We start from the raw sequence: 15,792 nt of genomic DNA on the forward strand, positions 1-15,792 counted from the left end.
GTTCGTGACTGCGCGCAGTTTGTCCCACACACTGGTGTCAGGGGAAGAGTGAGAACAGACGGGAGAAATTGTGTGTAAACTTAAGAGAAGCACATCCAAGATGAAGAGAACAGACGCAATGTATTTGCAGTTTGGATGTGTAGTGGCTGCTGTTCAGGACTATAACTACAGAGTGATACGTGCATTCATGTCAGAGTCTCTAAAACACCAGAAAACTCTCAAACAACACAAGATAAATTCCCTACATTTGTCTCTATTGAGAAAAAAAGTCACTAAAAGCTCCACAATTGTGCGCGTTCACAAGGATACCGGTATGGGACAATAGGTTTTGAAAAATGGAGAGAAGGGGGGGAGCGTGGTTGTTTCTACAAGTCTCACAATTCTACATACTGCAGCTTTAACACTGCAAACAAACTCATGTCCAGTCAGTCCACTCCTCTACCATGGCCTCATATACAGTATGTACTCCACGACTAAAGTTTGCATTCTGTTGACTATTTCCATCCATACACATAAACTAGCTATTTGGTTGCTTAGTTTGATTAGTCCAGTGGTACGGTGTACATTTTAGGACATCCTCAGGTCTCAGAGTGAGGTATCAGGAAAACCTCTGTCATTTGAGACTGCAAAACCTCTGTCAAATCTAACGGCCTCACATGTCAATCCAAGCGCCGTTAAATTACATTCAGGCATTGTTTGATTAATAAATACATAGTTAAATTAAACTTTAAAGGGGGGGGGGGAGTACGTTGTTTTTTTCTCAAATAACTGTGCTACCCAATTTCTTTGGGAAAACGCAGCAAATATATAATAAAAAAAAAGAAATTCCCTTTGTAGCATACAGTTCGTGACCTTCGTATTCACCTCTGTCTCTTTAAGAAACTCCAAGCTTGACTGACGTGCCCATGAGCACTCCTCCTTCAGTACACATACATACACGCATGGATGTTGTTTACTTCAGTTTTTTTGTGTGCTGTATTTGGCTTCTTTCTACATTGTAGAATGGTTATGAAAGTTAGGAATACTAACGTACGGTCAGAGGAGAAGTGATCTCTCCCCTGTCACTGGCTCACACACACATACACCCGCTTACCCAGTGCATTGTTTTTTAGTGTCAGTGTACTTTTAATCCACTTTTCAAATAAGCTCTTGTTTTAAAGCAGTCATCTTACAACAAAAATAGCAAATCTTTTTGGGACGAGGGCTGCTTCCAAAGATGAACTCCAACCAGTGTTGATGAAGTGTTTCATCCAAAAGAGGGCTGTTTTCTTTGCATCCAAAAATAATTTTTTTTGCTGAAGGCATTTTAAATAACTAAAGGCAGGTAGCTGCTATGGTGAGTAGAGTAGACCGATCGACACACAGTTATCTCTCAGCTGTTTGCTGTGACTGCAGCAGTTTTGCCGGAGCTGGAATAAGGGGAGGGGTGCGAGTTTTAATTAGGGGGCCAAGCCCGCGGGGCCAGGGAACCGCGTATGTAAGCATATGTGGTTCCTAGGACCAGCAGTGCTAGCTAGCAATAAAAATGCGAACTGGCGCATATCTATCTAAATGCTAACAACAACAAATCTAAGATCCTTAGTTGGCATGTGACTGTGAGGAAATGCGCCAAATTTGAATGATGTAGACCACTAGGGGGCGCTACAAATAACGAATATTTATATCTCTTAAATGGTACGACAAAGTTATTTGCGATTGGTCGAAGTGGGCATGGCTTATTACATCATAACACATAAATAAACAAACATTTATTTCTGCTGAATTATTATGTTGAGGGCAGTGAATTTTACAGGGTTGATATAGACCTGCCTTTCAGATCCGATCCCAACTAAGCTGTTTAAAGAAGTTATTCCTCTAGTCTGCCCATCTTTGTTGGAGACAATAAATATATCCCTATCAATAGGCTAAGTGCCACAGTCCTTTAAAGTAGCTGTAATCAAACCCCTTCTCAAAAAACCTACTCTTGATTCCAGCACTTTAGCAAACTACAGGCCTATATCTAATCTTCCTTTTATTTCAAAGACTCTTGAGAAAGTTGTGGCGGCTCAGCTCTGTGAATTTCTTCAAAACAACAGCCTGTTCGAGGACTTCCAGTCAGGTTTTAGAGCTCAACACAGCACAGAGACTGCTTTAGTTAAAGTAACTAATGATCTACTCTGGGCTTCAGATGAAGGACGACTCTCAGTGCTGGTTTTATTAGATCTTAGTGCAGCTTTTGACACTATGGATCACTATATTCTACTAGAGAGATTAGAGAAATTACTTGGAATCACTGGGACTGCCCTAAACTGGTTTAAGTCCTACCTATCTGATAGGTACCAGTTTGTACACGTGAATAATAGGTCTTCTGTGTACACTAAAGTAAGCTACGGGGTTCCTCAGGGTTCTGTGCTAGGTCCAATCCTCTTCTGTATCTATATGATCCCCCTTGGTAATGTTATGAGAAAATACTTTGTTAACTTTCACTGCTATGCTGATGATACCCAACTGTATGTATCAATGAAGCCAGGTAAGACAAATCAGCTATCTAAACTTGAGGCCTGTCTAAAGGACATTAGGGCCTGGATGGACCAAAATTTTCTTCTTCTCAATTCAGACAAGACTGAGGTCATTGTACTGGGCTCACGACACCTTAGAGAAACCTATGCTAGCCTAACTGCCCTAGATGGCATTACTCTGGCACAAAGCACAACTGTTAGAAACCTTGGGGTTCTATTTGATCAGGACTTATCCTTCAACTCTCACATAAAACAAACTTCAAGAACTGCCTTCTTTCATCTCCGTAACATTGCTAAAATCAGATCTATCCTGTCTCAGGGCGACGCCGAAAAGCTAGTCCATGCTTTTATTACCTCTAGACTGGATTATTGTAATTCTCTTTTAGCAGGCTGCCCGAGCAAGTCGCTTAAGACACTTCAGCTGGTTCAAAATGCTGCAGCACGTGTACTGACTAAAACTAGGAGAAGAGATCACATTACTCCTGTATTAGCCTCTCTGCATTGGCTTCCCATAAAATATAGAATAGAATTCAAGATTCTTCTTCTCACTTATAAAGCCCTAAATGGACAGGCACCAGTCTATCTCAAGGAGCTTGTAGTGCCATACAATCCCCCCAGAACACTACGCTCTCAAAATGCTGGACTACTCGTTGTTCCATTTGTCTCTAAAAGTACTATAGGAGGAAGAGCTTTCAGATATCAGGCCCCACTTCTCTGGAACCATCTACCAACCACGGTTCGGGGGGCAGACACCCTCTCTACCTTTAAGGTTAGGCTCAAAACATTCCTCTTTGGTAAAGCTTTTAGTTAGGAACCAGCTCATAGCTCATACTTAAGATGCAATAGGCATAGACTGCCGGGGGGGGGGGGGGTCTGGCATGCTCCGTTGGAGAGAGGTTGGAGAGGGCGTTAAGAGAGAGGTCATTTAGGCTAGAGAGGGACCGGAGAGGGTCCCATTCCTCTCTCAAACACTCCCTCTATGTCTGCTTCTTCCCTTGTGTGTTTGCTCCTGTACTCCTTCTGGCTTTTGTCTTGCAGGTCCGTGGGATCCTCAGTGTGGAGTTACAGTCTCAACAACTCTGTCTCCACCCTTTCCTCTGCACACACCCAACACAGCATAACGTGGATGGCTGTTCATCATAGGAATGGGATCCACACAAGGTTCCTGCTGCTTAACAGAAGGTTTTCCTTGCAGCCATGATGAATTCATGTTGGGTGTGGGATACATATGTATGTGTATATACGTATATATGCATATGTGTGTATCCATAAAATGAAGAGTTCGTCCTTAAGACTGCTCTACTGTAAAGTGTCTTGAGATACCATTGGTTATGATTTGGCGCTATACAAATAAAGATTGATTGATTGATTGATAGAAGACCACACAGACTACCCATACCAAAAATTGCGCCACTAAGTGGCGCTATAATTGCAAAAACATTTTGGCCTTTAACTTTCACAATTTAATTCACATCTTTAAAAACTTCATATCCACCTGTTCACAGCAAATGGCATGTTGGCCTGTGTCCTGATGCTCGCCACAAGCCCGTCATCCTTCGTGACGTACTTCCACGGGCTCCGCGAAACCTGGGGGCCGAGTCGCGCGGGAAGGCTTGGCCCCCTTTCATAACTGCTTGCAGTTCTAGTTAAATTTTTGTTTTATTTTATTGAGTACAGACAACATAAGCCATGGGTTTCTTACAAAAGTGTTTAAAATAAGTACATTAAAAGCTAAATCTGCAGAGGCAGGTGCTGTGGGCTGAACATAGCAGGGGGAGGGGCCTCGTTCCCAAAGGCGGAGCCTCGTCCCCTCCAGCATAACAGCAGGGAAATGGCTGCTAGCAGGAGGTTTAAAGATTACGTGAATCAATCTGAGAAACACTGGAGGTATGTTTTTCAGGAGGGAATGACACTAACATGATATAAGCTTGAAAAAGTGATTTTTACATGGTACTCCCCCCTTAAATATAGCAACCTTTTAATTTAAATAAATTGGAAAACAATTTGAAAGCTCTTACTTTATTTTTTGATTTTTAATGGTTAAGATACATCAACGTTTCATTTAACTATGTAATTATAAATCAAACAATACGTTGATATATCTTAACTTTAAAAAAATAAAAAAATAAATAAAATAAGAGCTTACAAAATCATCATGTGTACTTTCAGTTCACACAAAGCGGGTTTGTAATTGAAGGGTGACCGGTTCGAATTTCACTCGGACCATCACTGTGGGATGTTGAGCAAGTCCCTTGCAGAGAACAAATTTCATACATGTGTAAAACATACATGACGATAAATAAAGGCAAAAGCCTCTGATTTAATTTAATATTTGAGGCTGCATAAGGAGGCTTTGCATCTGACTCCTCACTGCTGTCTATAAAAATTATTTAACACAAAACTAGGAAACCATGTTACAATTATATGTACAGTTCTACACATATGTAGTTAACAATTATATAAAATAAGTTTCAAATCAAGTTTTCACACATTTTATCATTTAAAAAATTTTAAATTTCATTGATTAGGAAGCCTTACAAGGTAACCAATAGATAGGAAAGAAATTAGATGATAGAGATTCATTTTTTGTGTATTTTACAGCTGATTTTAACTGATTTATAAGCGATGCTAACAGAAAGCTAACACAAGAGGAAGGTTAACTTTCATTAGGTTATTTATTTTGGGCTAAGTAATTGTGATTCAATGTAATTGAACTTTAGTCATTGAGAACATATTTGTAATTGACTTTCTGAGGATAAAAAATAATTGTAATTTAATTGTAATTGGAAAAAATGCAGGTCACTGTAATTGTAATTGAATATGGGTAATTAAAAATGTAATTGACACCAACCCTGGCCACAGGTGTAAATGAATTGATGAGATTGATGTAAGTCTATGTAAGAGCAGAATGACTGGCCATGTAGTGAATTTGCTCACCATTAAAGGGTAGTCTCTTACACAGGACAATTGTCATTTGTGGCAATCCATACTTTGGGAACCTAGGGATTAGTAACATTTTTTCAACTTAACGTGTTTGTTCCTTTTTGGAGTTGATGTTAAAGTAGATGCATTTAAACTATCTTTGTGCTGAACTCTTTTCGGTTTTAAAGGTGTCACAGGAATTCTTGTTGAATAGTTTTACTTCAGAAAGTACCGTAGCTTCTTAAGACCTGATTTATTCGTTTTATATTCACGTCAAAAACTGGATTTTAGTGTCCTTTATGTTGGACTCAAAGAGAAGGTGTTGCTTCTCTTATCATTTGATCTGCTGACAACAAAGATGTAAATAAATGAAAAAAAAGCTGCCCTGGCACGTGAACCCTTGGTGCACGTAAACTGGGTCATTTGAGTAATCCATGTCTGCTGCTTCAGGAAATTCTTTTTTCTTTGGTCTATTCTTGCCCCCCTCCCCCCCACCCGATTTCCTCCCTTCGAGTTCCACCTGAACTAATATTTTCACAGCATGATAAACTGAGCAGAGGTTAAAATGGCAGCATTTCACTCTCTCATTAGGTTGTTCTGTTTGGCAGCAGAACCCCCAACAGACTCCATGCTAATACCTCATGGCATACCCCCCATAACACACACACACACACACACACACACGCACGCACGCGTTAACTTCCATGCTCCCTCTGACCACGAAGTGAAGTATGGCAGCGTTTGTTCCTGGTGGACCTTGCTACATTCCATTAGCCTGGGGTGGATTATATTTGGCTTCTTTTTGGTACGTTATGTGGGAAATAAGAAGAAATAACTTGGCCAGCAAAAAGTGACAATAATGCATGTGGTTAAAAACGTGAGTGTGAGTGTGAGTGAGTGTGTGTGTGTGTGTGTGCGTGTGCGTGCGCTCAAACACTGGAATGTTAATGCCCTATTTTATTTATTCAGCCAAATGACAACATCCTGCGTCCGTGAACCTTAACCCTTCGTTACCACATAACGTAAATTCCCCAATATCCTGTTGGAGCTCAAAGGCGACTTCATACCTGAGGAAAGCGCATGTGATGCTGCTGCTGTTTACTTTGTAGCACAGCTCTCACCACAAGAACCTTCAGAGCGGACAATATTACTCACGCCGCCGCATTCTTAGCTTGGGGTATTTCTTAAATAACTGCTGAAGATATGGATACTGTTTTTACAAAGCTCGCTCCTCAAAAGCTACAGCAGTGTTTTTGATGTGAATTACCTGATAGTAAAAACATACAAATCATTAAAAACCTTTATTTGATTTGAAATCAGACCAAATAGTGAGTTTGTGTTGCATAATAGCAGGGAGGTTTAGTGACTTTTGACTTCAACTCATAATGCAAAGGTCCTCTTTGGCATAGAAGTACCGTAGGACAATAGAAATACATTTTCCCTAAGACACAAGTGAGATCACACTTTGTAGCTAAAATACACGTTTCTTAAAAATGGCCACCAACCATACACGAGAGGCCGAATCTCTGCTTCTGTTATAGCTATAATGACACATTTGGTTTCAAAATATGCATTTTTAAGGGTCAAGGAATCCCATGAAATAGGTTTATAGTTTAAAAACCCAATAGTATTCCCACTGAGGCGCGCAAAGGGATGGGGTGCTAGAATGGCCTTGCTGAACCTTGAGCATAAAAATAGAAGATTTTTTTTTCTTTGCTCTTTATTAATGAAGACCTTTATTACTAAAGTGTGATCGCAAATTTAATTTTATTTGAATGATATGTAAAGAAAAATAATCACATTTTTCAATGAGTTTTTCATTCTTCAAAGGGGGGGCGCAGCAGAAAAAGTTTGGGAACCCCTGATCTAGAGGAAATGAGCAGTGAGATAAAAATAACTATATTTAATATATCATAACTATGTTCACAAAACATAACATTTAATACAATACAAAATATACATAAATATGTATGTGTACATAGAGTATGATCAGTCTGTTTCACTGCTCAGGTGTTATGAGAGCCCAGGTGGCTCTGATAGTGGCCTTCAGCTCTTCTGCGTTGTTGGGTCTGGCATCTCACATCTTCCTCTTCACAACACCCCATAGATTTTCTATGGAGTTAAGGTCAGGCAAGTTTGCTGGCCAATCAAGAACAGGGATACCATGGTCCTTAAACTAGGTACTGGTAGCTTTGGCATTAAATCTGCATCTTCATAAAGTTGATCAGCAGCAAGAAGCATGAAGTGCTCTAAAATTCCTGGTAGACAGCGGCGTTGACCTTGGACTTAAGGAAACACAGTAGACCAACACCAGCACATGACATGGCACCCCTAACCATCACTGACTGTGGAAACTTTACACTCGACCTCAAGCAACGTGGATTCTATGCCTCTCCTCTCTTCCTCCAGACTCTGAGATTTTGATTTCCAACATTTACTTTCATCAGAGAACATCACTTTGGACCACTCAGCAGCAGTCCAGTCCTTTTTGTCTTTAGCCCAGGCGAGACGCTTCTGACGCTGTCTCTTGTTAAAGAGTGGCTTGACACAAGGAATGCAACAGCTGAAACCCATGTCTTGCATACGTCTGTGTGTGGTGGTTCTTGAAGCACTGACTCCAGCTGCAGTCCACTCTTTGTGAATCTCCCCCACATTTTTGAATGGGTTTTGTTTCACAATCCTCTCAAGGGCACAGTTATCCCTATTGTTGTACACTTTTTTCTACCACATCTTTTCCTTCCCTTCACCTCTTTAATAATGTGCTTGGACACAGAGCTCTATGAACAGCTAGCCTCTTTAGCGATGACCTTTTGTGTCTTGCCCTCCTTGTGCAAGATGTCAATGGACAACTGTCAGGTCAGCAGTCTTCCCTATGATTGTGTAGCTTACAGAACTAGACTGTAGACCATTTAAAGGCCTTTGCAGGGCACCAGATATCTGCAATATTGAACCTCTCCACAATATTCTAATTTTCTGAGATATTCAACTTGTGGTTTTCATTACTTGTCAGTTATATTCATCAACATTAAAAAAATAAACACTTGAAATATATCAGTCTGTGTGAAATGAATGTATACAAGATTAATTTTTTGAATGGAATTACTGACATAAATCAACTTTTTCATGATATTCTAATTATATGACCAGCACCTGTGTGTGTGTGTATATGTATATATATATATATATATATATATATATAACTAACCACATGTAACATGTTGATTTGTTTTTGTTGCATAAGGGTATTTTTAAGAGGCAACACAATGCGACATTCCTCATATATTACACAGTTTTTATCTCTTTATTAATGTCACACATCATGATTATTGATTTTTGCATGAATTCAAATAAAAAGTCTGGAGAATGTACCATCAATATGACAAAAACATTAGGCCCCGCCCTTAGGTGAGACGTGCCAAGTAGTAGCCTTGCAGGGACAGAAGTGATTTCACTGAACTACTGGATAACTACCAATCACTGCCCAAAAAACTGGTTGAGTTATCTTTTAAAAACTGGTTTCAGCAGGCCGTGTTCTCTGCAGCTCTGTGCCTTTGAATAACATCCTCTTGCAATACACACTTATCCTGGATACTTAAATTAAATAACCTGATTAGTTCACCATTGCGTTAAAAAGTACACACAAAACATAAAGTATCAGCTTCAATTCAAACAGTGATTCATCCCAACAGAGTTCCATGAAATAGTGGAATGAGCGATGTCTGTTGTTTGGGTCCTTGCATGACTCTCTTCCAACAGGACCCCATTACATAACTACATCATTTAATTGGATTTTATTTTTTTTAAATAGTTGGAATCCAAACCAACATAACAAACTGTTGAGATTTTTGCTTGAGGGGCGAACCTTTCTTTAACCTGTGGTCGTCCATCAATATTTTTCTCTTTTGTTGTTTATGTTGGGTTTTTTTTTTTATGGTAAAGTAGACACTCTCTGAGTGTGAGTGGGCGTCGGTACCGGTGTTGTGAGAGGTGCCAGCAGGGAGCCCCACCCGCACAGAAGAAATTCATTTCAGTAGTGACGCATTACTCTCTGAAATTGTGCAAATTAGTTAAACGACTGTTAAAGACTTTTTAAAAATATAATAAATATTAATTTTTTTTTTTTTTTTTTTAATCTACAGATTTACAGATTTGGGTGGGATCCTGTTGGCAGTGCGGGGGTGTCCGTTGGGGGAAACTGCAGATTCCCACCAACTGTGTAGATGTGCTGTAGAAAGAAATACTGATGCATTTCGTTACATATGTTTTTCAGCAGTTGTTACCATCACAACACTCTGAGACCCATAAGACAAAGAAGCACATTTGATATTTTTAACTTTTGCACTCATTTTGTTTCACTTTAAAGGTTTAAGTGCCCTTTGTTTAGTGAGGTGACGTTTAAACATGTTTTTCTGTTGTGGCAGATTGCTAATTCCATGATGAGCACATGGCAGGGTCCGCCAGCCATGAAGTCACTGTTCACCAGAATGTTCTGCTGTAAGAGTTGCCCCAATATCGTCAAAACCAACAATTTCATCAACTTCCAGAGCTACTTCCTCCAGAAGGTACTTCAGAGTGAAAGAACAAACCCTGTCACTATTGAGTGTGGTGCGTTGTTCAATAGTCCACCCAGTGTCTAAGTATAATGCACAAAAAAATAACGCTGTCAATCTTTTTTTTTTTTTCTCACACCAAGCAGTGCAGAAGCTTCACGATTTCCCAGTATACCTATAATATTGATGCACAGATTACAACATATTTTTTTTAGAAAGTTTACGAAAAATCATCCAGAAAATCATGAATATAGTTACCTATTGTGCTTTGTGTGAACAATATAATCATAATATTCTTTATTCATATTGTACATTATGTCAGCACTCAGTGATGAAAATAATGAACACAATTTTGTTATTTAAGCTCATTTATTGTTTTCATTGATTCAGTCATATAGAAAAATCCATTAAACTGAAAAATGTTGGTGCTTCTTGTGTCAAATATTGTTACACAATTCATTTACATTAATTGATGTTAATTAATTACTAAATCTCTAATTAATTAGATACATTTTTTAATCGAGTCCCATTGTGGTTCTCGTTAATGGTTTTTTTTCTTCATTTAGTTACAAAGTTAAATGTATAATTTAGTTCCCTCTTGTTTGTGTGTTTATCATATCAGACGATGCCTGTTGCAATGGCATTACTGAGGGATGTGCAGAACCTCTGTCCCAAAGATGTCCTCAACTTCATACTCGACCTCATCAAGTACAACGACAACAGGAAAAACAAAGTAACTTGAAGTCAAACAGTGTAGAGTCTTATTTTTTCCAATAAGTGTCATTTAATTCCTGTCCTTTTATGGTTTACCTTCAGTTTTCAGACAATTTTTACCGTGCAGAGCTGATCGAAGCGCTCACCAACGCTTTGACGCCGGCCATCAGCATCAACAACGAGGTGAGGACCGTGGACAACCTCAACGCAGAAGTCCGCCTCATCCTGGAGGAGATCACACGGTTCCTCAACATGGAGAAGCTCCTGCCCAGCTTTAGAAACACCATCACTGTCAGGTAGACATGAGTGTCCCTTTAACATGACCCGGTCCAATGTTCCACAGTTCATCATTTGCACTTTGTCCTCTTTTCTTTCCAGCTGTCTGAGAGCGATCCGTCAACTTCAAAAAAACGGACACATTCCCAGTGACCCGTCACTCTTTAAGTCCTACGCTGAGTACGGACACTTTGTGGACGTCCGCATTGCTGCGCTTTATGCTTTAGTTGATTACACAAGAGGTACAGTATATTTACTACACACTCCTATCCAACAGACCAGGGGTTCTCAACCTTTGGGTCGTGAGACACTGGGAAGGGGTCGCCAGATGCTTTAAAGAAACTAAGAACAGTTTGAGCCCATTTTGCTTATTTTTACCATTTTTCTGCAACTATACCAAACTTGTCATATTTGAACCTATTTTAATCACTTTTTTTGCCATATTTTTGCTCCTTTAAATGCATTTTTTTTTCCTACATTACCCACATTTCTGCCACTTTTTCGTCAAATTTCAATGCCTTTTCTCCACATTTTTTCCTCTTCCGAGACATTTTCAGTACTTATAAACCCGTTCCACCACGTTTCTCACCTAATGTCACACATGTTGACCCATTAATGTCACTATTAACCTCTTTTCACCATATTTCATGCGTATTTTCACCAATTTAACCACATTCACGATTTGTCATGCCCATTATTTGCCAGTTTAAACTAAGTGTTCCTACTAATTGTTCCAATATTGATACTTTAAACCCTTTTTACCAATTTTTCCAATTTTTGTGGGTTTTTTTAAATCTCATTTTACCACGTTTTCCACCATTTTTGGTCACTTTTAACTAATTTTTTTTCTGATTAAAACAAGGATTTACATCTTTAAGATGACTATATACTATGAAGCAAATAATAATAGACTACCTGGATAAAAGTGGATATTATTAAGATCAATAAATAAATGTAGTTATCACAGATTCATAGAGCAATAGACCATCATTTTGCTGACTTTATGGATGGACCCCAAAAATTTCTCCCGTTTATTTGCCCTTGTGTGTTTCTGTTGTTTTGTGTATTTTTAGAATCATTCCTTCCATATTTAATGTCACTTTTGTCTTTTTAATGTCCTTTTGTGTTTTTGTAGTCATTTTTTTAATTTTTAAGTATTTCTTCTACTAGTCTTTTGTTATTATTATTTTTGTGTGATTTCTTTAGTCGTCTTGTGTGTTTTTGAAATTATTTTCTTTATTGTTGTCATTTTGTATGTGTTGTATTTTTTTTTTGTATTTTTTTTTTTAGTTTTGTATGTTATTTAGTCAAAATTTTTTTTGCTGTTTTATGTATTTTATGTTGTGTTTGATTTTATGTCATTTCATTTGTGTTTTTACTTTGGGGACCACATTCTGTTCTCAAATCAAGCTCAATCAGCCCTGTCCTTTGAAGATGTACTGATAAAGGAATGTGTCTTATGTTGATGTTTTGTTGCCTTCATGTCACAGTTGAAAGGAGTTCAGCTGAGCTGCAGTGGCTACTCAACATGGTTCAAAATGATCCAGCTCCTTATATCAGGTCAGTGTTCAACATGTAGCACACTCCTCTTTTCAGACTATCACATCAGCAGGTTATTGGAAGCTTTATTTAAACATAGTTAAAAATGCGTAAAGCAGCTCATTTGTCATTAACTCATTCACTGCCAGCCATTTTCAGAGCAGCCAACCCCATAATGCCAGGCGTTTTAGATGATTTTCACTGATTTTTTTAAAGACCCACAGAATATTTTGTACTATGAGACCAGAAATCTGCAACCAGATTCTGAAAGATTGTACTCCCTACTTTCATCAGAAAAAATATTTTTGTTTCTAGCTTGTTTCGTTCTTCCATAATCAGCAGTTGAATAGAGGCAAGTTTCACACAAATCGCCAGTTTGTAACAAAAAATGTCTTTTTCAAGGTATTGAGCTACCTCTAAATATGGAATATTGTTCAAATGTGCTCATATTTGGCCAGCAAGTTTGTTTTAGGTATTGGAACAAATTTAGGGTGTAAGACCTGGGCATTTCTGAACTTCAATAATAAGGACCTCCCTGAGAGTGTAGTGTGTGAACTATGCAGAATTCAAAGGTTTGGGCTTTGTTAAAGGCCAGTCTATTATTTGCAACAAACAGCTGCCTGTGCCCATCACTGCAGGAAAGACTTAGAGCAGCTCTTTTTCTAAACATGAATATATATATATATATATATATATGTTTTTGTACAAGTTATTAATTATGGTATGTTGTGTTTCTTTTGGAGCAGACACAGGATTCTGGGCATGCTGTGTCAGAATCCACCCTTTACCAAAACTGCTGACTCAGCTCTGTGTAATGAAGCTCTTGTTGACGAGCTGTGGAAACTCATGAACTCAGGTGAGACACAAACACACACGCAAAATTAACATAAAATACTTATGTTGCATAAATTATGTCAATTCTTTTGATAAAATGAGACTTTTAACCTCATGAAAAAGATAAATGATATTGAAAACTTTCACTAAGCTAATTAACTTCTATCTAAACCCTGGAGTGGGAAACGATAGTTTAACTTCATTGTCACACATTTCCTTTTCTTTCACCGTTAGTTTAAAAACAATCATCATCAGTCAGACTTAAAGGAGCATAGGGCAGGATTTAAAAAAATGGTTGATTAGGGGTTCTAAACCAAAGAGAATGAGTCCACACATATTTCTACCTATTGCCTTGAAAAAATTGTGTGAAATATTTTGTATTGTTGTTACGGCTACGAACAGTAGTACAGTTTCACTGATGGTGACGTCAAATGACGCTGGTGAGCATTCTTGACGGCTTGGAGAGGTATCCCAATAACCCGGAAATAAAAAGAAAATGATATATGTACATTTGTTTTAGTGCTAAGGACCAATTGTATTAACAAACAACAGTTAATGTCAACATCAGATCAGCGCGCAGGTAACAAGTGAAAGTGAAACACAAACAAGATGCGCGCAAGAGACCCATCGGATCTATTTACATAATCCATGTATCAAAGATAAAGATAATCTATGTTTTTGTGCAGTAAAAAGAATGTTTCAACGATGTATTTTTTTTAAATTGTCCTCATATCCATATCATATCCATAAGTTATAATTAACCTAAATGCTCAGATCTTTAGCTTGAGAGGCCGTCAAACCAATAACTTTACCATGGGTATCAAACTCCAGGTTTGCAGACCAAATACAGCTCATAAAGCCATCCAATTAGGCCCCGCTCTTTCTGCTAGCCTGGCTGCATCTTTGGGTCCGGGGCAGCGCTTGGGTTTGCAGTGGTGGTTCCTGCACATACACTGGCCTACGATGCACTGGTATGCCTTGGACTGTGGGATAAAACTCATAGTGGGCTTAACTTTAGACACGTTAATCCCAAATACCTGTTTTAGGTATTACCACTCACTCCTTCCCTCTGTTCAAAGCCACCACTCTTATACCTAAGCCTCACGCCTATCACCAGACTGGCTTGATTACACAACACAATAAGCACAAAATGCACAACTACAACTTCACATCTCACTCTCACTGTAAAATAATCAGCTCTTTCCCACCCTTTCCATTTCCTACCTTGACTCCCTCCTCCCTGTTCCGTTCCACCCCACCCATCCCCCCCCTCACCCAGGTGTAACACTGCCCTCTCTTTTTATATCCTCCCTTTAATGAAGTATTTCTTACCCTTAGTCAGGGCTGGTGATGATCACAATTATGCAACACAATAAATTAATTTATTTAATTGCAATAACAAAACATGCATTGCTGTCTTAAAAAGATTGCACTTCTTGTAGTGTTGACCTTTTGACCAAAAAAAAAAAATAATTATTAGGCACCATTTGGCTCTAAGTGCAAGGAAAACACAATGTTGTACATTTTGTAACCTTTCAGAACTATACATGATCAACATTCAGTCATTGACACACAGAAGTATTAAAATTAGGACATACAATTTTAAATTTCATAATGATTTTTTTAAAAATAAGCCAAACTTTACTATCTGAGTTACACAAAGACACAGGTAATTATACCAATTATCACCCATTATCAATTCTTCACTTAAAATGTTTTTTGAAGAATACTTTGTCAATGGTCTGGAATCATCAAGCACAACTTCTTTTGTTCTTCTTTCTTTTTAAATCTCCCATGTTTAAGATGTAAAACTTGACCCATTAGCTCTATTAGTGTCTGCTTATTCTGTTTGTGGAAGGGTGACAATGGTTACTGTCTACCTTTCAGTGCAGTGATCACACACACACACACACACACACACACACACACACACACACACACACACACATGGCTCTTGCCATCATTGTGTCCTCAGGTTTCATCATTTATTTCTCTTTGTGGGGAGCTTTTGTTTCTTTTTGCTCCATGTTTGGTCTTCAAGGTTTAATCTGCTTTAATAATAATAATAATCTAAGGTTTCATGGGTTGCAGTTTATTGAGCAGCAATCATGAGCGTTGGGCCAAAAATATTGACGATCATCATGTCAACTGAGCTGGTGTTTGTTGTTAAAGTTAGTGTATGTGGCTGTTGGATGGACACGGTGACCACTGTGGTCATCCTTAGATTATTTAATACTCTGCTCTGTGATGTGTTGGTTGTAGAATTCCTCTTTGTTTGGATCCCACAGCACGTTAACCACACACTCACACAGGATGATGTTTCACAAGCTGGAGGTCAATGTCATCTAAAAAAACCTTCTTTAACAGTCCAGTATTATACTATTTTTTTTACCCATCTCCGTTTATTCTAAGAACCCCAACAACTTAGTGTTTGAGGTTTATTCTCCCAAACTTGCCTG

At 38.5% G+C, this 15,792-nt stretch overlaps 1 protein-coding gene across 1 annotated transcript in view; it reads left to right on the top strand.

The window, feature by feature from the left end:
* The window catches only part of taf2 (TAF2 RNA polymerase II, TATA box binding protein (TBP)-associated factor), a 58,985-nt gene that overhangs the window by 33,500 nt on the left and 9,693 nt on the right, over positions 1 to 15,792 (top strand). Inside the window, exons 18-23 of the mRNA XM_028471040.1 lie at positions 9,842 to 9,982; positions 10,593 to 10,703; positions 10,787 to 10,980; positions 11,063 to 11,202; positions 12,451 to 12,520; positions 13,246 to 13,355. Coding sequence (XP_028326841.1) covers positions 9,842 to 9,982; positions 10,593 to 10,703; positions 10,787 to 10,980; positions 11,063 to 11,202; positions 12,451 to 12,520; positions 13,246 to 13,355 — 766 coding nt within the window. The remainder of the gene's footprint in view (positions 1 to 9,841; positions 9,983 to 10,592; positions 10,704 to 10,786; positions 10,981 to 11,062; positions 11,203 to 12,450; positions 12,521 to 13,245; positions 13,356 to 15,792) is intronic.

Source organism: Gouania willdenowi, chromosome 16 (assembly GCF_900634775.1).
Source record: "Gouania willdenowi chromosome 16, fGouWil2.1, whole genome shotgun sequence".
In the NCBI taxonomy this organism is placed as follows: Eukaryota; Metazoa; Chordata; class Actinopteri; order Blenniiformes; family Gobiesocidae; genus Gouania; species Gouania willdenowi.